The 27,639-nt window shown below is 43.3% G+C and overlaps 1 protein-coding gene across 2 annotated transcripts in view; it reads left to right on the forward strand.

Annotated features, from left to right (window-relative positions):
• Nucleotides 1-15,062: 15,062 nt before the first annotated feature.
• PRDM6 (PR/SET domain 6) overlaps nt 15,063-27,639 on the forward strand; it is a 99,399-nt gene continuing 86,822 nt past the window's right edge. For both annotated transcript variants that reach the window (XM_007060868.3, XM_043547355.1), the window contains exons 1-2: nt 15,063-16,180; nt 16,942-17,461. In XM_007060868.3, coding sequence (XP_007060930.2) covers nt 16,951-17,461 — 511 coding nt within the window. In that variant the 5' untranslated portion in view covers nt 15,063-16,180; nt 16,942-16,950. The remainder of the gene's footprint in view (nt 16,181-16,941; nt 17,462-27,639) is intronic.

Here is a 27,639-nt window from a genome sequence, read left to right on the forward strand (position 1 = left end):
CCCTCTTCCATTTCCACATGGGACATCACCTACTTTGGCAGTTCAGCAGAACAACTAGCCCCTTTCAGCCAAAATGCAGAATAGTCAACAAAATATTGGTATGCTTGAGTGCTCTGGATTGCAGATTAGTTCTTCTTTATATGTCTGCTCAGATGGGTATAGGGTAACTGCCTGTGCGAAGGTACAGAGGACATATTTGTTTTCTCCAAACAAGGAAGTTAACTCACTCTGCAGATTTTGCATAGCTGCACAGAGTGAAGTAATAAGACCCATCCAGTTGTCAGAAGGGAAACAAGAAACTAAAAAAGTCTCTTGGTAGTCAGAAGGAGAGAAGGCAAAACTCCATAGCCAGTTGTTGCAGGCTGGGTTCTACCCCTTCCTGGGTAATGTGCTGTTTGCTAGTAAGTTATGTAAACTGTTTTGGGTCTCTTGTTGTAAATAGTTCACTTGGAAGACATCAAGAATAAAACCCTGAGGAGGAAAGTTGCTGAAAAACTTCACTGAAGAGCCAACTGATCCATTCCACCTGCTGACACTACCCATACATACTTTGAGCAACAGTATCCGTGGGCCTGGCTTGGTACTACAGCTTTCCTCTCTCTGTCTCTCTCCAGATGTAGCATATCTGAACCTGGTGTGGAAACGGGCGCCTTTTGTATTATTAGCTTCAGGCCCAGTGATGCACTGGGAATTTTGCCTGAATAAGAACAAACAAAAAAAATTCCTTGGATGGTTTTAGACCTGACTTCCCTGGGTTGCAAGTATGTATTTTAGCACTTGCATGTCCAACTACTGTATCTGATTTACACCCTCATAGTTGAAGTGTAGGTACTATATGTTGGGGACCATGGAGTTGCACTGCTTGCACTGGGTCTACATTTTCTCCCATTACCCAATTGTTATGGTTTATTTTTAGGAAATATTTGGCTATGTAAAGAATTATACCAAATGTTTGATTAAAATAAAATGAGAGAAAATATTACTTTCCTTGACAAAGTTGCAGGAACCCAACACGTGCAATAATTACCAAAAATACTATAGGGAAGTAATTTAATTTTAATTTCTTTTAATTTTCAGGCTTTAGTTTGCTCATTAATATACTGCTGTAGGATTCTTTAGCTCCATGATGTCCTATTTCATGCCTTCTGTGGTATGCTTGGTGGGTGTGTATTTGATTATTTTGGCCTAAGATGAACACTTATAATAGGCAACATGAGCAGGAGAGGGCACCGTGCCCAGAGAGGCAGAAAATCCTGTCACTCAGTCTTGAAGAACAGGTGCGGGGGGGGGTTTCTCAGTTTGAGGTAGAACTCATGAACCGCGGTAAGGAGGAGAATGAAGTAGAAAGAGGGAGGAATGTGGGTGTTGTAGTCCAGCAGCAGGAAGGAGCAGAGAGAGACACATTTGGTTACAACAGAGGTATATACTTTATTAATAATTCACTTGAAGTGAGACAGGTAATCAGCACTACTTCCAGATGTAGTGAGACTTATAGGATTAACTCTTAATTTTATTTACAGCACTTCCACTGTGAAATGAGTATTTTTTTTGCCAGACAGCATTTCCCAGTGGTAGTCTGGAAATACTTTCCCCTGCTCCCCCAAACAAACCTGGGCCCTGATCCTGCAAACATTTATGGACATGCTTAACTTTATACAGGTTAATAGTTTCATTAACTTCATTGGGACTATATGGTGTGGATGTGTGTGTAAGAACACCACAGGATTTGGTCCACAGAGAAAATAAATGTATGCTGGCCCTTTTGATCTCTAAGACCCTGTTACATATTTCAATGTGATACAGCTAAATAAATGACTAAGAAATCATAGAATATCAGGGTTGGAAGGGACCTCTGGAGGTCATCTAGTCCAACCCCCTGCTCAAAGCAGGACCAATCCCCAACTAAATCATCCCAGCCAGGGCTTTGTCAAGCCTGACCTTAAAAACTTCTAAGGAAGGACATTCCACCACCTCCCTAGGTAATGCATTCCAGTGTTTCACCACCCTCCTTGTGAAAAAGTTTTTCCTAATATCCAACCTAAACCTCCCCCACTATAACTTGAGACCATTACTCCTCATTCTGTCATCTGCTACCATTGAGAACAGTCTAGATCCATCCTCTTTGGAACCCCCTTTCAGGTAGTTGAAAGCAGCTATCAAATCCCCCCTCATTCTTCTCTTCTGCAGACTAAACAATCCCAGTTCCCTCAGCCTCTCCTCATAAGTCATGTGTTCCAGTCCCCTAATCATTTTTGTTGCCTTCCGCTGGACGTTTTCCAATTTTTCCACATTCTTCTTGTAGTGTGGGGCCCAAAACTGGACACAGTACTCCAGATGAGGCCTCACCAATGTCGAATAGAGGGGAACAATCACGTCCCTCGATCTGCTGGCAATGCCCCTACTTATACATCCCAAAATGCCATTGGCCTTCTTGGCAACAAGGGCACACTGTTGGCTCATATCCAGCTTCTCGTCCACTGTAACCCCTAGATCCTTTTCTGCAGTACTGCTGCCTAGCCATTCGGTCCCTAGTCTGTAGCGGTGCATGGGATTCTTCCATCCTAAGTGCAGGACTCTGCACTTGTCCTTGTTGAACCTCATCAGATTTCTTTTGGCCCAATCCTCCAATTTGTCTAGGTCCCTTTGTATCCTATCCCTACCCTCCTGCGTATCTACCTCTCCTCCCAGTTTAATGTCATCTGCAAACTTGCTGAGGGTGCAATCCACGCCATCCTCCAGATCATTAATGAAGATATTGAACAAAACCGGCCCGAGGACCGAACCTTGGGGCACTCCACTTGATACCGGCTGCCAATTAGACATGGAGCCATTGATCACTACCCGTTGAGCCCGACAATCTAGCCAGCTTTCTATCCACCTTATAGTCCATTCATCCAGCCCATACTTCTTTAACTTGCTGGCAAGAACACTGTAGGAGACAGTGTCAAAAGACAGACAGCTGCAGCGGCACAGGAGCTAGCAACAGAGCTGTAAACAGGGGAGTTTGTCTTGTGGTGCTTGTTTGGTTTTTTTTTTTTTTTTTTTTTTGCTATGGGTGGTGGTGTTGTGGTGTGGTTTGTGTTTCCCAGTGTAACAGGATGTAGGTGGGAAGGCTATGATAGATACAGAGGCAGCAGTGGGAGTGACCCATGTAGTGGAAGACACAATGAGGATGACTGGATGTGGAAGCTGTGGTATGTACATGATCCTGGAGGGGGCACCTGGTAAGAGTTTTGTCTGTATGAAATGCCGTCTGATAGAGCTGATGGAGGAAAAGATCCGAGGTTTGGAGATGCAGGTGGTAAGTCTGGTTGAGTTTAGGAAGGGGTTTGAGCAGATTATGAGCAAAGACATGAGGTATCTGAAGGGAAAAGCTCAGACTTGCAGGTGGAATCAGGGCTGGGGAATTCTGAGGGGAGACTGGTGAGGAAAGTGGTCAGTGGAAGCATGTGACTAAGAGAACCAGGCAGAGGAAAAGACGGGCTAGTGAAGGAGAAATAGAGCTCAAGAATAGGTTTGCAGAGTTGGAAAATGAAGAAGGGGCTCAGCAGGTAGTCACTGAAGGTGGAAGAGCAAGGAAGAAGAGAAGAGCGGCTAGTCCTATAGGAAAAGGGGAAGAGTTAATGGAGATTACACCAAATTTAAGCCCCAGGAGGATACAGGAGGGGCTGAAGAGGATTACAAGGGAGAATAGGAATGGAAAGAACTTGCAGCCAGAGGGAACAGGGGATAGACTGGAGAATAGCACAGTCACTGGGAAAAGGCAGGTCTATGTGATTGGGGACTCTTTACTGAGAAGAATAGATAGGCCTGTAACCAGAGCTGATCCAGAGAATAGGAGGGTGTGCTGTCTTCCAGGTGCTAAGATACGGGATGTAGACCTGAGGTTGAAAAGGATTCTAAAGGGAGCGGGAAAGAATCCCCTAATTATCCTTCATGTGGGAACAAATGATACGGCTAGATTCTCACTGGAAAGTATTAAGGGAGACTATGCTAGGCTGGGGAAGACGCTTAAGGAAATGGAGGCTCAGGTGATCTTTAGTGGGATTCTGCCTGTTCCTAGAGAAGGGCAACAAAGGTGTGACAAGATTATGACTATCAACAGATGGCTTAGGCAGTAGTGCTATAAGGAGGGCTTTGGGATGTATGGCCACTAGGAAGCATTCATGGACAGAGGACAGTTCTCTCGGGATGGACTTCATCTGAGTAGGGAAGGAAATAGACTTCTAAGATGGACGCTGGCACAACTGATTAAGAGAGCTTTAAAGTAGGAATTTGGGGGAGATGGTTGGGAGATGTCCAGGTAATCTCCACGCCGGATTTTAGCATTGAGAGGAAAGAAAACGAAGTAAGAGAGGATACAGCCATGGGTAGGAGGAAGGGCAGTGTAGATACCAGTCTAATAGGTTATACTGGCTGTAGAATGACCGTGCCTAATAGGGTACAGAATGTGAGTGAGGCCAAACAGCAAAAATTAAGATGTTTGTACACTAATGTGAGGAGCCTAGGTAACAAAATGGAGGAACTAGAGCTACTGGTGCAGGAAGTGAAACCCGATATTATAGGGATAACAGAAACATGGTGGAATAGTAGTCACGACTGGACTACAAGTATTGAGGGGTATGTGCTATTTAGGAAAGACCGAAATAAAGGTAAAAGGTGGTGGAGTAGCATTGTATATCAATGATGAGGTAGAATGTAAAGAAATAAGAAACAATGAAATTGATATGACTGAGTCCGTCTGGGCAAAAATTACATTGGGGAAGAAAACTATTAGAGCCTCCCCTGGGATAGTGCTTGGGGTGTGCTATAGACCGCCGGGATCTAATTTGGATATGGATAGAGCCCTTTTTAATGTTTTTAATAAAGTAAATACTAATGGAAACTGTGTGATCATGGGAGACTTCCCAGATATAGACTGGAGGACGAGTGCTAGTAATAATAATAGGGCTCAGATTTTCCTAGATGCGATAGCTGATGGATTCCTTCATCAAGTAGTTGCTGAACCGACTAGAGGGGATGCCATTTTAGATTTGGTTTTGGTGAGTAGTGAGGACCTCATAGAAGAAATGGTTGTAGGGGATAGTCTTGGCTCAAGTGATCATGAGCTAATTCAGTTCAAACTGAACGGAAGGATTAACAAAAATAAATCTGCAACTAGGGTTTTTGATTTCAAAAGGGCTGACTTTCAAAAATTAAGGAAATTAGTTAGGGAAGTGGATTGAACTGAAGAATTTATAGATCTAAAGGTAGAGGAGGCCTGGGATTATTTTAAATCAAAGCTGCAGAAGCTATCGGAAGCCTACATCCCAAGAAAGAGGAAAAAATTCATAGGCAGGAGTTGTAGACCGAGCTGGATGAGCAAGCATCTCAGAGAGGTGATTAAGAAAAAGCAGAAAGCATACAGGGAGTGGAAGAAGGGAGGGATCAGCAAGGAAAGCTACCTTATTGAGGTCAGAACATGTAGGGATAAAGTGAGACGGGCTAAAAGTCAAGTAGAGTTGGACCTTGCCAAGGGAATTAAAACCAATAGTAAAAGGTTCTATAGTCATATAAATAAGAAGAAAACAAAGAAAGAAGAAATGGGACCGCTAAACACTTAGGATGGAGTGGAGGTCAAGGATAATCTAGGCATGGCCCAATATCTTAAATACTTTGCCTCAGTCTTTAATAAGACTAAAGAGGATCTTAGGGATAATGGTAGCATGACAAATGGGAATGAGGATATGGAGGTAGACATTACCATATTTGAGGTAGAAGCGAAACTCAAACAGCTTAATGGGACTAAATCAGGACGCCCAGATAATCTTCATCCAAGAATATTAAAGGAATTGGCACATGAAATTGCAAGCCCATTAGCAAGAATTTTTAATGAATCTGTAAACTCAGGGGTTGTACCGTATGATTGGAGAATTGCTAACATAGTTCCTATTTTTAAGAAAGGGAAGAAAAGTGATCCGGGTAATTATAGGCCTGTTAGTTTGACATCTGTAGTATGCAAGGTCTTGGAAAAAATTTTGAAGGAGAAGGTAGTTGGGACAAAATACAACATGGTTTTACAAAAGGTAGATCGTGCCAAACCAACCTGATCTCCTTCTTTGAGAAAGTAACAGATTTTTTAGACAAAGGAAACGCAGTGGATCTAATTTACCTAGATTTTAGTAAGGCATTTGATACCGTGCCACATGGGGAATTATTAGTTAAATTGGATAAGATGGGGATCAATAGGAAAATTGAAAGGTGGATAAGGAACTGGTTAAAGGGGAGACTACAACGGGTCCTATTGAAAGGTGAACTGTCAGGCTGGAGGGAGGTTACCAGTGGAGTTCCTCAAGGATCGGTTTTGGGACCTATCTTTTTATTACTGACCTTGGCACAAAAAGTGGGAGTGTGCTAATAAAGTTTGTGGATGATACAAAGCTGGGAGGTATTGCCAATTTAGAGAAGGACAGGGATATCCTACAGGAGGATCTGGATGACCTTGTAAACTGGAGTAATAATAGGATGAAATTTAATAGTGAGAAGTGTAAGGTCATGCATTTAGGGATTAATAACAAGAATTTTAGTTATAAGCTAGGGACGCATCAACTAGAAGTAACGGAGGAGGAAAAGGACCTTGGAGTATTGGTTGATCATAGGATGACTATGAGCCGCCAATGTGATATGGCCGTGAGAAAAGCTAATGCGGTCTTGGGATGCATCAGGAGAGGTATTTCCAGTAGGGATAAGGAGGTTTTAGTACCGTTATACAAGGCACTGGTGAGACCTCACCTGGAATACTGTGTGCAGTTCTGGTCTCCCATGTTTAAGAAGGATGAATTCAAACTGGAACAGGTACAGAGAAGGGCTACTAGGATGATCCGAGGAAAGGAAAACTTGTCTTATGAAAGGAGACTCAAGGAGCTTGGCTTGTTTAGCCTAACTAAAAGAAGGTTGAGGGGAGATATGATTGCTCTCTATAAATATATCAGAGGGATAAATACCGGAGAGGGAGAGGAATTATTTAAGCTCAGTACCAATGTGGACACAAGAACAAATGGATATAAACTGGCCACCAGGAAATTTAGACTAGAAATTAGATGAAGGTTTCTAACCATCAGAGGAGTAAAGTTTTGGAATAGCCTTCCAAGGGAAGCAGTGGGGGCAAAAGATCTGTCTGGCTTTAAGATTAAACTCGATAAGTTTATGGAGGAGATGGTATGATGGGATAACATGGTTTTGGTAATTAAATATTCATGGTAAATAGGCCCAATGGCCTGTGATGGGATATTAGATGGGGTGGGATCCGAGTTACCCAGGAAAGAATTTTCTGTAGTATCTGGCTGGTGAGTCTTGCCCACATGCTCAGGGTTTAGCTGATCGCCATATTTGGGGTCGGGAAGGAACTTTCCTCCAGGGCAGATTGGAAGAGGCCCTGGAGGTTTTTTGCCTTCCTCTGTAGCATGGGGCACGGGTCACTTGCTGGAGGATTCTCTGCTCCTTGAAGTCTTTAAACTATGATTTGAGGAGTTCAGTAGCACAGATATAGGTGTGAGGTTTTTTGAGGAGTGGTGGGTGAAATTCTGTGGCCTGCGTTGTGCAGGAGGTCAGACTAGAGGATCATAATGGTCCCTCCTGACCTAAATATCTATGAATCTATGAAAAGCTTTGCTAAAGTCAAGGAACAACACGTCCACTGCTTTCCCCTCATCCACAGAGCCAGTTATCTCGTCATAGAAGACAATTAGATTAGTCAGGCATGACTTGCCCTTGGTGAATCCATGCTGACTGTTCCTGATCACTTTCCTCTCCTCTAAGTGCTTCAGAATTGATCCCTTGAGGACCTGCTCCATGATTTTTCCAGGGACTGAGGTGAGGCTGACTGGCCTGCAGTTCCCAGGATCCTCCTTCTTCCCTTTTTTAAAGATGGGCACTACATTAGCCTTTTTCCAGTCGTCCGGGACCTCCCCCGATCGCCATGAGTTTTCAAATATGTTGACTTTTACCTAGTTTCGTTTTTACTTAAATTGCAGACTTTAAACTTACACAGGGTTTTCATTAAAATGATATAAAGCAACAGATTTTCTTAGCTCCATTATAGTTAGTTTTCAAAGTACTGTACAGTATGGTCCAAATGCTGTAATTCAATGCACAGCCTAACTGCCAAGCTGTGTTCCTAGCTGGGAGCACAGGGAGCCTGCATCTTCCCCCAGGCTGCAGAGAGGCTGTAGAAACATTTTGAAGGAAGGTGCTGTTGAAGCTGAAGGCAGAAGAACTGTGTATAGAACACAACAAAGTACATTTGTGCTGAAGTCTAAAATGACTTTTTATTTTGACTTAGGAAACCAAGAAGGAACAAAAGGGAAGTCTCTGCCTGAAATCAGAAAGTGCGTATCCTCTGTTTCAGGGTGCAGGAATTCTGAAAACAAAATGGCTGCTGAACACTAGAAAAATGGAGAGACCTGTGAAATATAGAAGGTGAGGTATGCAGGGGGGGAAAGGGATAAGTTACATAATTACATACACCATCGAAACTATTGATTTCAGTGGGAGTTATAGATGCATAAGGGCTGCAAGATTGGACCTTTAAAATAAGAAATTATTACGGAGCTTGCCATGAAGGGTGAACTGCCCCCCTTGAAATCAGTAACTTCCTGTGTGGATGCTCTTATTCTGGAATGTGGCTTATTTGGTATAAGTCTTATATGGGTAATATCAGTAAATTTCCAGGTGTAGACAATCCCATATATCCAGAGCGGGTAATGAGTCACTTGTCTGAGTAGGTCATCAGAACCCACTTAGCCTCTTCCCACAGAATCCAAACTTATTAGCCAGGTGGGATGTTTCCAACATACACTACCAGCCTATTAAAACACCATACAAACACAAGGAAGATAGGGTTCCTGGCCTGAAGAGCAAGAAAAACTTTGGTCTCCAGGGCTGTCAATCTGTTTCCTTTCACCAGCAATAAATTAGTAATGACTTTTTAAAATATTCATACTATAGACCCAGTAACAAGCTGGTGAGTACGCAAGTGTGTGATGTTATTGTAAAAAAGCAGTTGTAAGGTGGGAAAGATGGAATGTGAGTTTTTTGTTAAATAACATCCACACATGATTATGACTTCAAGCTAAAACAGAAAAAGACCCTTTTTATTACTGTCTGTACAGAACCAACTGTAATGGAGAAACCACAGTATTCACCTGACAGAATCAAACATTGACCTTGTCATTTTAATATCACATACAAGCAATCATTTTCATAGATGTCTGACATATGAAAACATTTTTTAGCTAAAATATAGGAAAAACCGTCTCACCTGTTTCTATTGCTATTTGAAATACCTGCACACGGTGGATTAAATTTTCAGAAGTGACTAGCAATTTTAGAAAACTCAATTTTTGGAAATCTAATTGAGTCACTTTAAAAGAACCTTGTTTTCACAGTGTTGGTCCTCTGCACTTTCTGAAAATCAACTGTCTTCAAGGAATTTAAAATAGCACACCCAAAAATCCAGGTTTCTCCAATCCGTAATTACTCTTGAAAATTTGGGTCAATAAATAAACTAATTTTATTAAGTGTTTCATATGCATATGGTGTGAAATCTGGAACACACTTTGGGTGAATAATGTAGTCCTTACTTATGACTTTTTCATTGGTTTTCTTGTTTCTTAAGTTTCCAGTGTGTTTATGGAACAATATTAGAACCTGCCTTTGGCAAAACAACAACAACAAAAACAAAAACAACCCACCACTATCTGTAAATTCCCAAGGCTCTTTCTTTCCCAAGTGTCTTTCTTACATTTCAAAGGATAATTTGTTCTGTCTTCCCCAGTTCAGAGCTCCCATATGAGAATTATGAACTGAAAGAAGAATCAAATTAGCCTTAATTTGGCTTCGTTAACTGCTAACTCTTCTGTTTTTGTCTTTTTACAGCTGAACACTTTGCTTTCTAATTTGACTATTGGTACTCATGGCAGACATTTTCTCAGAGTAGATTTTGTTTTGGTGGTGGACGCAAATATTTTAATCTGTGTCTTATGAGGACTGGTTGTCTCAGGGAATTGGTAATAGGCTACAGAACCTTTCACCTTTAAGGTCACTGGTTCACATCAGTATCAGGTCAATAGTGGTGAAAAGTCATTACTTGTCTGGCATCTGTTTGGTGGCTGTTGTCAAATTATTTCATAGTCCCAGTCCAGTTCCAAGGACAGGTGCTGTCTAGGCCACCAAAAGGAAAGGCTCACAATTGACATATTTTGACAGTCTGGGAAGAGAGGTAACCTAATGGGTGTGTGAATACAGAACTAAACTACCCTCCCATCCCTAGAGGTGACCCTTCCAGTACGGGGTTGACCAGAATGTCATTGTCTACCTAGAGTTGCTGCGGTGTTGGACAAGAATGGAGAGAATCCTGGGTCTGTTGTTGATTAACCAGATGGAAAACCACTATTTACTTAGTCTAGGATGAGCTGGAGAGAGGCCATTTCACCAGCTGCCCCAGCAGCTGGCATTTCACAGCTGCCCCAGCAATCCTTAGCGCTCTGACAGTGCCTTGTCTTGCAGTCTGGGCCCTTGTCCCCTCCTGATCTCATGGAGGCAGCTTGTGGCCTCTTCTGCCCACCTTGCGGGTGCTGAAGGGGAGAGAGAAAGGTCAAGGGGGGCAATGGTATGAAATTTGAAGTGATTGGATGTAAGGGAGGAGATAGGTTGGGTTGTTGAAATGTGCTTGGAAACAAGGCAAAGGGGACCCTAGGATCCATGTATCAATCTAGACCATCACTTGGCTTTCAGGAGAGCCCTGCCCCAAAACAATCCCAAAGCCTGAGGCGCAGGGGTCAGACAAACCCTTCCCTAGAACTGCCTTTCTTCTGCAGCTCCGGGGAGCTGAGGTTGGGAGCTGCCAGGCTGGTAGGTTTCATGGTCTGTGGTAGTCAGTAGGAAGTTTGGCCGGCCAGCAGCACGGATCGGACAGAACCCCAGGGTCGCCTAGCCCCAGTGCTGCCCTGGGGGGGAGGACGGGCGCCCTCTTGGGTTTCTGTCCCTCAGCAGCAGCTACATCTCACCAAAGCACACACCACAGTGCGGGGAGACTTGTGAGCTCCTCACGGCTCCTAACCCCCAGCTTCCAAATCTGCCTTGAGAAGAGCATTAGTTTGGATCTCGCTTGATTCGGAGAGCAGCAGGGAGGAAGGGCTATTTTATTATCTGGAATTGTTACCGCCTCTTAGCTGCCTTTCTTTCTCCTGGACTTGTAACTTGCACCGTGCCTTGATTTTCTTCGGCCTCACTTCCCTGTTTTCTCTGCAGTGTCCCCTGGGTTTCCAGGGTGCTGTACTGTATTGTAAAGAACTGACGATTCTGTTTGCTGCTAGGCACAGAAGGTAGCGGCGCGAAACCAAGTCTGTGTTTCACGAGTAGGGTGACCAGATGTCCCGATTTTATAGGGACAGTCCCGATATTTGAGGCTTTTTTTGTATATGGGCTCCTATTACCCCCCACCCCCTGTCCCGATTTTTCACACTTGCTGTCTGGTCACCCTGTTCACGGGTGTTCCCAGCGAGAGGCTCTCCGGCGAGCTATTGGCAGACGCAGACAGGGCTCAATATGCCACGCAGAGTTTGGGATTTAACAAGTGGGATTTCCTCCCCGTGCCCAGAACCAGGATCTCCTTTGGCAGGAACCTCCCCTTGTCACGAGCATTAGTGGTTGTAATGTAGCCCTTGCTGTTTATGTTTTGCCATGTATGGTTATTTTTATTACAGCCAGTAACAATGGCGAGCCCTCGGAGATGGGACAGCAGTGAGTCTGGCTGGTGCTCGGGGCCGTTCTAATTTGCTCCCTGTACCGCTGCTTTCTTTGTGGGTCGCCTCGCCCCCATGTAATATTCGCGAACACCCCCTCCCCAAAGGCAGAGCCTTAATTCTTGGCTTTGAAAGAAACCTTCAGGAGGTGGGGAGTGCAGACAGCACAGCCCTTCCCCATCGCAGCACAGAGTGTGTCACGGAGCAGAATGGTACCATCCAAAGCAAAGGTCCGAGGAGGCAAAGCTTAAGATCTGACCCTCCTAATGCTTGGGGTTTCGAGCAGGATGATTTAACTGATTCTCCTGCCCCGGATCGGTTTGGGTTTGGATGCTACATCTTTGGCTAGAATAGGCTGTAGGAAGAGGCCACTTATTGTTTAAAAAAAGAAAAGGATTACTTGTGGCACCTTAGAGACTAACAAATGTATTTGAGCATAAGCTTTCGTGAGCTACAGCTCACTTCATCGGATGCATTTTAAAGTCTCCTTCCTCTAGCCCCTCCTCTTCTTCAAGGGAAACTAAATCTAAACGCTGCGATGCAAGGGGGAGTGCGAATGTCTGTGAATCCCATCTGAATAAATGTCTATATGTTAATGAATTATTAACTCAGCCGCGAGTGACCTTAAAACTGGAATGAGGAGACGCCTAGGGCAAGAAAGAAAGCTGCTGAATCCTTTATCGGACTCCTGTCAGAGGCAACCGACCATTTGTCTTCCCCAGATCAGGAGAATTAATTAATATGAAAGGCAAACTTTTTAATTGTGTGCCAAACGATATCAGATAGGGGCTCTCCGATTCAACCCCTCCCTTTTAAGGGGTTTAGTTCCCCTCCCTCCGAAGGATTTTTTTTTTTAGTTCCCAGGAAAAATGATGAATTTGGATAGTTAATTTATCGATCCTGGTTCCTCTTCCTACTTGTTTTATTTTAGAGGTCATTAATCAATGAAGAAAAACACCACCGTGTTCCCCTTTTGCATTTAATACACTTACCCTCATTTATTTCTTTTGAACAAATTCCTAGCAAATATTCACCAATCGATTCGTTAGCGATGGATTTTTATCAAGGTTTGATCGGTTTCTAAACGGTCAATGTGATTTGTTTCAGTGCTCGTCCTCTAAGTAATGAAAAACCCAGAGAGAGGGGGAGGGGGCTAAAAACTCTCTTCTCCGCCTCTATAAACACAGAAGTTACAGCAAGAAATAATAACAAATAAACCTCCAGAGACAAGCAGCGGGGGAGGGGGGGGGGGAGGGATTAAAAAAGACACACGCGCACACACACACACACACAGACAAACCTAGAAAGACAAACCGGAGGCTGGACTTGGCTAAGCAAAGCTCAGACAAAAGCTGGTACTAAACTGTAAGCCCTGTTCCCCAGGACTGACACTTACTTAATTTCGTTTGTTTCTTCTCTTTCAGACCCCACATCTGTTATTTTAAATGCTCAGCTCGTGTCCCAGTGTTATCTGTTATGACTGAGAAACGCAAGAAGTGTGTGACCCTTCCAAAGCCAGCTCCTTTAACCCCATCCCTGAAGAGGCAGGGAGCAGCTATCACCCCGCTGTGACTTAGTACCCCTGGGATCCCTCTGGTTATTTAGTTTAACAGCAATTGCCTGCCCGGTCTTCCAGAGTGAATCGAGTTAATTAGACCGACTGGATTATTTTCCATTTGGAAAAAAAATCCAATCGACAAGGCTCATTGGTCCCCTGGTCATTGCTGGACTCTGCGTGAGTGACAGGGACAGCGGGGCAATATTTCCCGGAGGAGCTCTTCCAATCCCAGACAGAGACACGGACCCCTATCCTCCCGCCCTCCCTGCATTGATTTCAGTGCAAGAAGGATCGGGCCCACAGTGCTGCCACTGAGCCCTGCTGCATTAGGCGTCCAACTTTCCAGGCTCTCCAGCCGGCCCTGAGGGGGTGGAGGGAAAGGACAACTTTTTTTAACCCTGTTTTAGTTCGGATTTGATCTTTCTCCCTTCATTTGTCAGAAATCTCGGGAGGAACCTGATCCTCCTGTAGGAGACTCGGTGCCCTTGCAAATCCCCTTCTGCCATCTTGATCACTCAAAGGGAGACTTTCCTCGTTACAAGTATGAGATTGCACTAGTTTTGTAATAGCAAATAAAAATCTACTAATATGAAACTACAGGCATTATTTCTGTAACAATCCAAGGCAAATGGAGATATTGACAATGCACTTAAACCCATTAGCTGTGAGCATTTCCCTACTACTTCATCACGTTTTCGAGTGTGAAACGAATTTTTAAAGATTGCTGCCATTAAAACTCATTTAATATTTGTAAAGACATTTCGTAATAAAAACAATCATCATTCAAAGATGTGAATTTATAAAATACATGTAAAAACAAATAAGAGGAAATAAAAATGTTACCAGGAAAGAACTGATGAAGCGTAATATTTAGTGTTAAAATGAGAACAAAGAAAACCTGTAGCCCTACGCATTTCTGTATATCTATCAACATTTTATATAAACAATAATAAGAAAGTGATAAAAAGATTCTCTCCCTCTCCACACTTTTCTCTTGTTAACTAAATAGCAACATTTCAGAACTTTTAAAAGTAGATTAATAGAGGAAAAGGACTGAGAATTCATTATAACTGGCACAATAGAACTGATCAAAAACAGTGGAGTTTTTTATGACTAGCTTAATATCCCATAAAATCACTTATTTCCCCCTAGTTGTGTTTGCCTTAACTTAGGTGTTATCAATCTATACAGCACATGACGAATGACCTTGTCAAAATGACGCCAGTCAAAACATTTTTTGTCCCAGCTCTGTTCAAATTTGTGTTAAAATGTCCTGCCTTAGACACAGACAAAATCTAAACAGCAGCTTTCCCAGGCTCTGCAAGGGTGGGAAAGAAATAAGAAATAAGTAGAAAGTTGAAAAGAAATGTCATTAATTGTTTAAATACTGAGACACAGTACCTAGAGAGAGAGAATATAGTGTGTGTGTAACGTCAATGTGAAATAGAACAATATGAATTATATTGTTGCATTTGATAGGTATTTTGATCTTTTATATTAAATGTATATATTTGGATAAGTATATATTATATAGGACAAATGATATCCCTTTTCTATCCTTTCATAGGATGTGAAAAAGAGCCTGAAGAAACTTGATCTTAAATACTAAGTGATACAGGAAATTTCTCAGTAATTACACGGAAAACAGCCAACCTTGTGATCCTGAATTTTGAGCAAGGAAAAAAATTGTAGTTAAAGCTAGACGTTTAGCACAGGAGGCTACGTCTTGACTACCTAAACTTTGGTTTGTGTGGTGCACTAGCGTACGTACAACTTTTCTGGAGTATGAAGGGGCTAACTCTCGAGTCCAGAGAGAACTAAGGCGGAAGTAGAGCAGATTGAAAGCAGCGGGTTTCTCCACCTATCCTGGGAACTCTTGAAATGGACCTTATCAAAGTAGCCATGGAGAACAGAAGGTAAATGGTACCGAGAAATGTAAAAAAGGAGTGTATGCAACCAGATGTGCATCAGGAAAGCAGAGAAAGGGGAACAATTAATAAGGAAACGGACAAGGAAGCGAATCAAAATACACCGTAGCATCTGCAGGATAAAAGCAAAATGTAAATCAAAGGTCAAATACTTGAAGGGTATCAAATGAAAGTGTCATAGGAAACTGACCTACAGGAGAGTCCAACCTGAGCACACCGAGCTACAGGGAAGAGTTTAAAGCTGTCTAAACTCTTCTGTCTGAAGTGTCAACCTGCACTGAAAGGAACACCGCCTACTATACCGGTCCCTTCGAGTCGTCCCGCTTTCTCGTTCAAGATGCTGTCTTTTGACAAATCCATAGCAAACAAGTAAAACTTTACATTTCATAGTCCTGCCTTAGCAGGACAGGTCTGAACACCCCAGAAACCGCCCTTAGCCACCGTTCCCTATCTATGGGATAATGGAAACAGAACTGTTTTAAGAACCCCAACTCCCCCAGTTTGGGGCCACCTTCTTTAAGAATGAAACCAGGAACAAAGTGCGGGAGGCTGCCAAAAACGGGGCTCTGTGTTTAGACCCACGGTTAACCTCTCTCTCGCTCGCTCCCTCCCTCCCTCTCTCTCTCTCTCACACACACACCACACACTGTATTTTGTGCTGTCGTAAAGCCCACGTGTCCAGCGCAGAGTCTGCCAGAGAGGAGCCCGGACGCGCCTGAAATACTCAGCCACAGCAGAGGGAGCCCGGCTGCTCGGATCTCACCAGGTTTATCCCTTCCAGCCGCTACCTGGAAGCTCGCGTTGTCGAGGAATAACAAAAAAGTTCCCTTCTTAAACCTCGTACGACTTGTGATCTCCCAGGGCTGTACACACAGCACAGACACACACGTAAAGCCAATAGAAATACTCAGGTAAGGGGGAGCCATACCATGCCCGGCTCTGGGTCGGGTACACCCAGGGGGGCCGTGGAAGGCGGTTTCGTTGTTTGTTTGGGGTTTCTTCCTCCTCCGAGGCCGCGATCTGCAGTTGTGTCTGACTGTGCCAAGTTCCCTGAGCGATTGCTTTTCTCATACATACAGACCTCGAAATGCAGAATCGTTTTTCCCCTCAGCCTTTCTATAAAGTGAACTTTGGGGTTGTTTGTGGGTGGTAAAAATGCACCGGGGTGGGGGAGATGGAGAAAGGTCCTTGCAGCAGGCAGGGGGGCACAGTTAGCCGCGGAGCTTTGCGGAGGCATGGCGAGCTGGCTGGCTCGTCTTTCCGATTTTGGGGTGGCTCCCAGTGGCACCCCCTCGCTTTGCAGACACTTGGCGTGAGGGGCTGTACATGCCAGACCCCCACCCCAGCAGCTCTGTACTGTGGTGTATTGACGGAGAAGCACTTAGTGTTTGGTGCGGTCGTTGAAAAGTTCCCTGCTCTGCCTGTTTCAGCAGGAGCCGGTTATATGCCAGGCTGGGACTCCTCTGACCCTAGACTGGGGATTTCTTTCGCTCAGGCTGGGACACGGCGGACACCAAACCAGGACGCTTCGTTCTGCCGGCTCTTTCAGACAGCGCCCGCACCTCCGCCGCGGGAGGCGGTGTTTGAAGGCGGGCTCGGCTTGGGGCAGGCGGGAGGCACCGCGCGGAGGTAGGAGCTCACGCCTGTCTCTCCCGTTTCCCCTGCTCTCCAGGCTGCGGAGATGTTGAAGCCCGGCGACCCAGGCGGATCTGCTTTCCTGAAGGTGGATCCCGCCTATCTCCAGCACTGGCAGCAGCTGTTCCCGCAGAGCAGCCAGCTCAAGAGCAGCGGGGCCCTCACCCAGCTCCCGCCGCCGCCCGAGAGAGCGGATCCCTCGGCTGACAGCCTCCGCCAGCGCCCAGCCTCTCTCTCCTCCGCTTCCTCTTCTTCCTCTTCGTCCACCCCATCTTCTTCCACCTCCTCGTGCGCCTCCGCCGCCGCTTCCCTGGCCGGGCTGACCTCGATCTCTGTGGCCCAGATTCCCGCCTTTGGGCCGCTTCCGAGCTCCGAGGCCCCCTCCGGAGCCCCGGCCTCCCTGCAGAGCAAAGACTTGTGCGGCGGGGGCGCCAAGTGCAGCGAGCGGGCTGCGCCCAGGTTTCGATGTACGGCAGAGGAGCTGGACTATTACCTGTATGGACAGCAACGCATGGAGATCATCCCCCTGAACCAGCACACCAGTGACCCCAACAACCGTATGTACCCCTTCATACAGCTACCCTCCCTGCCCAGGGCAAGCCTGACACCTAGAGAGTCCGAAATCAGCCCGCTCACGCCCAAGGTTGGGTAACAGCGACCTTGACCCTGCACCCTCTCGCTCTGCTCCCTGCTCTCTCCTGCTGACAAGCGTCAAATGTCCTGCTCTTCCCCGCCAGTTACAATTAGTCGCATTGCTTGGTAGATCCAGGTTTTAGTCTCATTGCTTGGTAGAACCAGGTTCCATTTCTGTCGAAGACCCTTCTCTGGGAGGCGCCCTTTACAAAACAAGCTTTTCTGGGAGCAAGTTTTTGAGAGAGTGCTTAGGGAAATGAATTCAGAATGCAGATAAGCAACACAGCAATTCACTGCGAAGTGGTTCCTTTTGTTTCTCTTACTTGGTTCCTATATGAAAAGCCAAAATTTGCAGGACGTTATTCTTAGCTCTTTTACAAGCAATCAATTACTCAGCTGCGCTTGGCAGGGGAAACGTTTTCATTTGAAGGGCTGTGGAGAACTTCCTCCCCCCCATATCTCACCTTGGAATATCATTTACCTTTCAGAGCTTGTTAACATCAATCACACCTTGGTAGTTTATTTTTATTTCTATTGAAAAGTGTGACATAGTAATCTAATAGGACACGTTTGTTTTCAAAAGTATAAATGTCCTGTACCGGATTGGATGTCAAACCCAATTTTGTGCATGGGATTTGATAGGCACTTACTCCTGTTATCACCGCAATTATTTTTTGGAGGTAGACCCAAATCATTAAACAGTCCTTGTTGATTTTTAGAAGTTGTTTACACCTACTGTTTGTAGCATTCATAAACATTAAATATATCTTCAATGGCCTCAATAGATCATATTAATTAGAACATGTTAATACTTTCTCGAAGTATTGACCAAATTGACCCATCACATTTATTAACAATAACATGCATTTCGTCTCGATGTAAGTAGAACATATCTTTATCTCGTATGTTTTCTGCGTTGTTCCCAAAAGACTGCTTCTTAAAATATTTTTAAAATATAATTATTCTTTGAACTTTTTTTTAGATAGCCTGTGAAAAATACTCCAAAACACCACAACAGCCCATAAACACATACAAAAGTAAAATGTGGGTTTGTTTAATTTCATTTCAAAGACTGACTCGTTTCGAAAGTTGCCATTAAATGGCACTCTGTTGTGAATTAATTAAATTACATTGATATTAATACTCTTAAAGAGTATGAGGGAAGTTGGTACAAGTTTAGTTCCTTCTTTGCCTTGAAAATGTTTCTGTTTTGGATAGCGGTTTAGTTTTCAACTACTTTTGTGCTTCAATTTTACTCTGTAGCCAAAAGAGTTAGTGTATTTTCTACTCTCCAGTGCAGAAAACCTGATCTCATAAATTACATGCGCTTAATGGAATTTGAAATGCACTTTTAATCGCCAACCAAACTACTCAGACAATACATGTTTAACTTCTCAGAGCAGCTCTGTAAATCTACAAGATAAAGGTTTTAAAAAGAGAAAGAAAGATAAAGTGATTTGGAAGGAACATTTTTAAGGAGTGAGTGGAATAAATAGCACGCTGCAGAGTAGCTGGTGAAGTCTGCAGAGTTTCTTTCCAATCACAGCATTAAAGGTGGATTTGATAAAGAATACATCGATCACAAAGGACGTTTTAAAATGCTCATCTTGTGCCTAACTAGTTTTCACCATGTGAAAGCAAGGGAGAAACGGTGCAAGAATCATTACATTTTGCAGGTCTTCAGTAAACGCAGTCATTTAACTTGTTTAGTAGGCAACTTTTTGCAATTATGTTAGATTTATTATTATTATTTAATACGAAATGTTAAGACTTAGATATGTTTGCTATGTGATTTTGGGCTATATGTTAACAAAAGGGAAATAATACATACTTTATATGGAAGTTACAATAATATGCTCTTCACTTATTAAGGCACAATTCAAAAAGAAAACTGATCATCACTGGGAGAGCTGGTACATACATCATATAATATGAAAGAAAATGTACAGAAATCACAGTACTGTGATCTTTGGTAGAACTGATTTTCAACTAGCTTCACTACTTCCTTAATTCCGTATACTGTAGGTGGCTCTCTGAGGGGGAAGGAGAGTGGTTTGTGGATGAGGTGAGAGGTGATTGATTTTAATTTGAGTTCTAGCTCCAAATAAACCTACCGAATTTCCAAGACTAGCAAAGAGTCACTTAAAAAGCACAGAAGTTGCAATGCTGTTTTTTAAAGAGTTCTGTGCCCGTATGATATCAACAGATTGAGGGCTCGATTTGTTGAAGTAAGTGGATAGTATAACAGAGTAGGGACTGCGGGATCGGGCCTTAATATATGCAGAGATTTCGAAGTAGACATTTTCAGGGTTAGGCGTAGGAACCTTACTAACAGATATTTCTTGGATTTAGTTTTGTTTGCCCTTCTTCCTAAAAATACTGTGAAATTATAAGTCACTGTAGTCATTATTTCTTCTCCAAACGATACTTTAAACATCCTTTCCCCCAACAGTGAAGGATAAACTCCTTCTCCGCCTTAGAGGAATCACAGTTTGGTTTAACATCTTTAGGGAAACGCGGTCTCTTTACTGCGCTGCAGAAAAGAGACTGGTTCAAACTTTTTCCTTGACCTGGTTCAAACTTTTTCCTTGACCTAGGTGCTTTGCAAATAAAACCTCACCCACACGTTTAATATTAATATTGTGGCACAAATCTACAAAAGACCTAGAGTGATGATGAATTCCAAATTCACATGCGCCACTAGCTCAATAGCTCACATATTGTGGCTAATAAATAAATAAATAAAATAAAATTAAATTAAATAAACATTACAAAGTTGCAAATTGCGTGTCAGCATTAATTTTACACGTCTTGGGCTTTGTCACCATTTAAATGCTATTATAATGTGAGGTTCACATTTAATTTATTTGATTTAAAATATTTTTACAGAGAATTATACAATATGGACGATCACAAAGGTGATCGTAGTTTTGACCATTTTGGTTAGTAAAGTTAATACGTCTTTTCAAAATGCGTATTATTTACCCTATAATAGTAAAAAAGAATTACTCTAACAAATAATAAAAACTCTACCTTATCCTACATATTATCCTGCTCAATTATGCTAGTCAATTAATATCCTATCATCAGTCATTTATATGGACTGTTATGACGTTAAAGATAGATACGAAAAAGTTACTCCGCAAACACATGCAGTCGATTTTTAAACATCAGTTGAAAATTGTTGTATTTTTTTAAACGAACTCACAAGGATTGTGGGCTAAATGTCTGTTTTTTTTTTAATTGGGTTATTTTGAGTTAGAAAACCATAATAATCAAACTAATTAGGACCCAAACCTGCAGTCTTTACTCCCATTGAAGGAAATGGGATTCTATTAAAATCAATGGTAATGTTGCCTGAGTAGGAGGCACGCGATTGGGGACAATTATCTGAGTAGCTTTTTATTTAAAAGGAGCAGAATTATTGGGGGAGGAGGGGATGAGGTCCTGGGTTGGGTATTTCAATACCAAGTTTCAGTGTGGGGAAAAGTTGAACTGCCCCGAATACAGCGGCCCCTTGCTCCTGGGAAGAGGCTTTCATAATGGAAAGGCTGAGTCCTCTACCTTAACTGTAACGCACCAACCTGCCGCTGTAATAAATATGTTGTGTAAAACGAATGGGTCACATAAACCAGCAGTCTGCACGCCTCGTACTATTCAATTTCCAGGGAGCTGCGGGTGTATATATAACATGCAGGGAAGTGGATCAGTGTGGGGAGTATTTTCATTTTTGCAGATTGCTGGTAACATGTATGATTTAACTATTTTACATCATTGGTTACCCAGCACCCTTTAACATAGCAGATAGCCATATATTAGATTGAGGTTAGAGAAGGTGGTGACTGTTTATTTAAGGTGATAAAATGGTCCATCAGCAGTAATCTCCATCGATATGTGCCACAAGGAGATGAAGGATGAGGGGACAAGCCACAATTAATTGCCCTACAGTTTTGTGGAAGAGAGTGGAGCCAGTGCAGACCGAGCTTCGATCTCCTCTCCCAGAGCCCATTCATCATCTCTACATTGTATATGGGGGTCTCTCAGGGGCAGGGGTTGGCAAGGTTTATCTACACACAATATTCTCCTAACCTTCTGATACCTGACACTGAAATGTAATTCCTCCATACACTCAGTCGAAGACGGAGAACATCAAAATCCTTCTCCCCGTCCCCGTCCCCGCCCCTCGCCCAGAACACGCTGTTTGTTTTGTTTCCGGCGGTGAGGGTTTTCCAGGAAAAACTGAGAAAACCCTACATCATCCAACGCTGTTCTGCATACAGGAGTCATCTGCCACCCCATAAGGAACCAGTGAGGCGGAGTGATCTCTCTCTGGTCATATAGCGAAGCGATTCAACCGCCCCCCCCCCGCCCCCGAGTGGAAACTGCCCTTTCCGCTTTGGTCTGTGCCTGATGTTTATAGGGGCAAAGCTCTCCCCGCTGGGTGAGAGGGAGTGACTGAGGGTCTTGTTCTTGCAGGTTTGAGAGAAGGGATTTGGGGCTTGTGCAAAGAAAAAAACAACGCACATACTTTCAAAGATCTATCGATCTGCCACCTAGCCACGCGGCTGTAAGTGAGCCCCAAGGCAGGATACCTCCCCCTAGTGCATTGTGTTAGTTTGATGGATCCCGTGGGGCATGTTTACTCCATAAGCCCATTGGAAAGGGGGCAGCTAAGCAGCCATGCCTTCGCCTTGTTCCCGTCCCCGGAGGAGCAGGGAGGCGATGGAGCCGCGCGCCGCCCGGGGGGAGCGTCCCGCGAGGGTGGGGGTGGAGGAGATGGCGCTGTCCGCAAAGTGCCTCCGCAGCAGTAGCGCGTGCCCTGCCTGGCGGCACCTGCTGCGCAGCCCTTGTGCCTGGGCGGCCCCGCGCGCTGAGGAGACAGGCTGCGCAGAACGGCCCCCGCCCCTGGCGGCAGGCAGGAGGGCTGAGCTGGCTTCCAAACCGCCAAGCGAGGGCAATGGAGTTATACAGAGCTGTAGCCATGCGGAGGAGACAACACCAGGGCCCCGGGGTGGGGGGAGCCCTGGGAAGGAGTGGGAGTGAGAAAGCAGAGCCCCCCCCACTGCGGTGCGCACTGGCCTGCATTAAACTTAGCCTGAGTGTAGAGACTTCTGCTGAGGCCAAGCCTGGTTTCATGCACAAAGAAAGAGCGAGAGGACGGCAGCAAGAAACCCCTCTGCTTTGCTGCTGCCGCCACTGTTACCTGTGTGGTCTCTCTGGGACACCATGGAGGGGACTTTAAACTCAGGTGGATTTTTATTTCAGAGAGAATAATAGTGTGAATCCAAGTTCAACAGGCTTGAAAAATCCCCTACACCTCAAAGGGGAGAATTTCCATCTGGTCAAAATCAGACCTCTTAGAGGATTCTAGAGAAGGTAAAAAAATGGTCTCCTTTCCCAGCCAGTGACCAATGAGCCCCTTTCCCCCTCCTACTAATGGCTGAGCTATGGTGGTAACCTGTAAGGAAGCAGGAAAGCCAATCTAAAAGATTCTAGCTCTGTAAATGCATGTGAAATATGTTTTATCTGTCTTGGTGCTGTCTCCTTTGTTGTTGCATATAGTTCTACTCATGGGCATATATAAATATTGATAGGATACTTAGTTTAATACAAATAATTAATACTACTACTACTACTAATTAATAATAAAATAATTTGGCACATAATCCCATAGATAATTAGCTAATCTGACGACAGGAAAAAATGTGTAAAAGAGAAGGAAAAGAGATCACCCCCTATCAAAGAGGAGGGCAAAAAGCTCTTTGGGATGGATTTTGTTTTGGGTTTTTTGCACAAAAGGATCTCCAAGCAATTTACACGCTGTGATGAATTTGTCTTGATAACAGCCCTATGAAGTAGGGACATATTAGTTCCAGTTTATCAGTGAGAAAACTGAGACACAGGGAGATTAAATGGCTTACCTAAGGTCACATAAAAAGTCTTTAGCAGTCAGGAAACCAAAGTGCAGGTCTCCTGTCTCCCAGTTTAGGCCCTTAACCACTAATGGGCATAGACCACCCTTTCTCTCAGGTGTGTATATTATCTATTTACACAGAGAGATAGGGTTAGTATATGATGTATATTTATATGTTGGCAATAACATTTGAAATGATGGGCAATTATACTGGATACCAGCAGACTCCTAGTGAATCATGAAGCACAAGGTCAAAGGCCAAACTTCTTCAATACCAGCAAACTGCAGGTATCCAGCATAACTGCACCTTTGAAACACATTATTGCTGAGATGAAATGTATTTTCTTTCATTTATTGTTACAGCTGGTTATATATAATGTTTATACCATTATGTTGGTTTCTACATGCACCGTCAAGAACTTTCTTCATCCATTCAGCTTTCCTTTTAAATATACAGTGCTGTTGTTATTCACATTAGTGTGCTTTGAGGTTGTGCATGTGTCTTTTGGGGGAAATGATGTGCTCTTTCATTGTGCTTGAGTCTGAGATTTGTACATGTATGTGCGTGGAGTTATATTGCAGACTTTATGGTGTATTCATTTAATGGCAGTTTTTGTATGGGGAAGAATAAATGATAAAAATATTGCACTCCTCCCCAAAGAGCCATAGCAGGCAACTTTACAAATAGATCATTTAATTTTTTTACCTTGCTCCTTCCTTCCTTCCCCTTATTCCTCCCATCAACAGACAGAGTGTGGGAATATAGAATCATAGAATATTAGGGTTGGAAGCGAACTCAGGAGGTCATCTAGTCCTATCCCCTGCTGAAAGCAGGACCAACACCAACTAAATCATCCCAGCCAAGGCTTTGTCAAGCCGGGCCTTAAAAACTTCTAGTGATGGAGATTCTACCACCTCCCTAGGTAACCCACTCCAGTGCTTCACCACCCTCATAGTGAAATAGAGTGAAAAACTGTGAGCTCTCTCCAGAGAGTCTGGCTGCATTCTCGTTTGTTAACTCCAGCATTCTCAGGGAGGTAGTGCTGAATTTTACCAGGAGACATCCAGTTTTGGCTGCGGTCTCCCATTCTTCATCCATTTCCATCAAATCTCTGTTTTCTACTGCCATCTCCTTCAGGCTTTCTTCCTGAATTAGTGCCTGATCGGTAGTCCATTGAAGTCAATGGAAATATTTCCGTTGACTTCAATGAGGCCTGTAATGTCCATTACCATTTGGATCCATTAGGGCCAAAAAGTGGGGCTGGCGCAGTGGTATGTTACTTACTGCCCTGGGTGGCAGCCCTTCTGAAAAGTGCAGGACTGCCATACCATTTACAGAAGGACCAGAAAATCCCTTCTGCATTTACTTTGCACATAGTTTTTTTCTGGAAACTACAGTAGTGCAGTAGAATCCTCATACTTCAGGGCGCAAGTTGATCACAATTGGGGGATAGAAGAAAACTTCCCATTGGTATATTATCAAACAATTTATGTCCACTATATTACACCTTGTTCTGATGTATCCAGCAAGTGACTACTGTGTGAGACAGGATTCTGGTCTAGATGGACCATTAGGCTGTTCCAGATCAGCAATTCTCATGTTCTAGAAATTAAGATTCCTCATCTCCCCTTCTTCCCCCCGTCACTTGAGATTAAGGACTTTTTTCCTCCTCTGAGATGAAGGACTCCACCATGCATTATGGGCTATCTTTAGCTGGCAGGACCAAGTGAGCAGGAGGGGCTGAAAAATATGGTTCTTCAGAGTCTCCTGAGAATCATCAGACAAAAATAAGAGGCACAAAAAGGGAAAGGGCAAGTACAATAGCAATGCACCCTAAGCAAGGTAAAATATGTATTCATGGGCTTCCACTTCTTATAAACTAGGAAACTTGCTTGGATTGTATTTTAATTAAATAAAGTCCTCCAAAGTTACATATTTTTAAGCATTTGACTAAAAGCATGAATGATTCAGATCTTGCTTAGCATGAATGACAGACTTACAATGAACTGCCAGCACCCCTCCCTTTTACTCTCTAGCCAGCACAGACTCTCTAGCCAGCCCAGTTTCAGAAAATATCCAGCTTTTGAGTCTTTCAGCCTTAACAGTAATGAAAGGGAAGAAGTACATCAGGAAGAGAAGATCCTGCAAATGCCAAACATCAGCTATTACTGTTCCCTGGGGGTAGTTGGTGGAAAGGGAACAGCAGTACCCTTTGCTAGCTGGTGAAAAATAATCTTCTCCTGGGGCCAAGTGACAGTGACATGGCATCCATTTATATTTTTCTTCAAATTTCCAATCTCTGTTTCTTGGAGATAGAGAGTGCTAAAAGGTTGTTTTCGTGCTACTAATCCACATCTATAGTCAAATACAAAATACAATGCATAAATCAGGGGAGGTTCTAACAGGTGTGTGTGCGTGCGCATGAACGTGTGAAAAATGATATGTACCTGGTGGCAGGGTACAGGGAGCTGACACTGGAGTTACCTGCACAGAGTCAAGAAGATGCCTTGGCTTCATTTATTGAAGTTGTTTTGCAGACATCGTGTCTCCAAGAGGACCGTTAATAACCAGGATGCTGGGAGAAGGTTACACATCTAAAAGATCATCAAGCAGGGTACAAATTATTCATAGTTCAACGGTCTGCTCTGGGTGCTAACTGAGATCTTGGTTAGCCATCTTTTCCTTAAATCTGAGACTTTCTTACAGAATTTTTTTTTGTAGATTACATTATGAGAAATCAGATTTTTTTTTAAAAAGAGTACTTAATTGACAGTTGTGTCTTTTTTGCCATTTGGGGCCTGGTCCAGTATACTTTCACATATCAAACTCCAGTTGCAATGTACATTTTGGTATGCAAGAAATGCAGGATTGGGGTGATCATAATCATTCCTTGACTATTAGGTTTCTGGGGGAAGAGGGAGGTAGGATGTTGTGATATTTTTCTCTACTTTCCAAATAAGCTTTGAAAATACAAACATGGATTTGCTAAGCTTTGTTATCTAGATGTGTGTTTGCTTTTGGGAATTGGTATGGAGAGTGTTTGCTACATAATAGCCTCTCTCAAGACAGTGAGTAACAAATTCTAAATTTTCTGTGAGAAAGAGAGACAATGAATTTATCTGATATCATGAGACATTTTCTTGTATAAAATATATTTTCCTGTGAACTTTTACCTTTTTATTAAAAATAAAAAGTAATTGACAAAAATCAGGTACAAATATTTTAGCTTACACACAGTTTTGGTATGGGTTTTAAATGAAGTTTCATAAACAAATAAGTTATAATGATATATTGAAGTAAAACATGTTCTAATAAAAGAAACCCTGCATAATATTTTTATATTTATAAAACATATTTCACATCAAAGGATCTCAAAGTTCTTTAAAAATTCTGGGCCATATTTTGGCTGTGAGGAAATGAAAGGTGTGCAAATAGGCCCATAGGAGTAGTCAACATAGAAGGGGGAAATGAACGTCAGTAGCACAAATCACATAGTTTGAAAAAGGTGCTGGGTAGGGAAGGGAGTGGTTGAGGGACGGATGTGTATGTGGCATCATCTCCTGGCATATCTGTGGGAAACTATTTGCCACTTTAATGTTGACTATCAGAACTAACTCCTGTGGGTTCCTGCGTCATGCTGTCAAACCCCCTTGGGTGAGGGAGTGGCCTTAACGTGGGTGGGGAAGACATAGCAGCATACATCAAGATTTCCACATGGATTTTGCGATATCTACACATTTTGAAAACCATTCCCTTTGCTCCCATTTATCGTCCTGCAAAACTCACTTTCAGATTGCATGATGAATTAGGAATTTCATGAGATGAAACAAAGAGTTGACTGTGCAATCCCACCTCCGCCCTGTGCTTCTTCCACAAGAGTTAAGTGATACAGACTTCTCTCTCTATAGAATTACTTAACTGAAGCCACTTCTCTGGTGGAGGACAGCAGTGAACTGGCACAGGACATATTTGTAGAGGATATAGAAATTTGCTTAAGGACACAGAGAATCCTTCCAGGATTGTTTAGGGACAAATGTTCAAGGGTGTTTCATATTAGCCTTCATTTGCCATTCAGTAACTCTTGCAAGTTTCTCAGCTTATCACTTGCATGTGTTAGGATTTACATGTGGACAATAGATGATAATGCTCAAAAATATGGGCAATTAAAAGTATGTGCAAGAATTTGT

Source organism: Chelonia mydas, chromosome 5 (assembly GCF_015237465.2).
Source record: "Chelonia mydas isolate rCheMyd1 chromosome 5, rCheMyd1.pri.v2, whole genome shotgun sequence".
NCBI classification, from domain to species: domain Eukaryota; kingdom Metazoa; phylum Chordata; order Testudines; family Cheloniidae; genus Chelonia; species Chelonia mydas.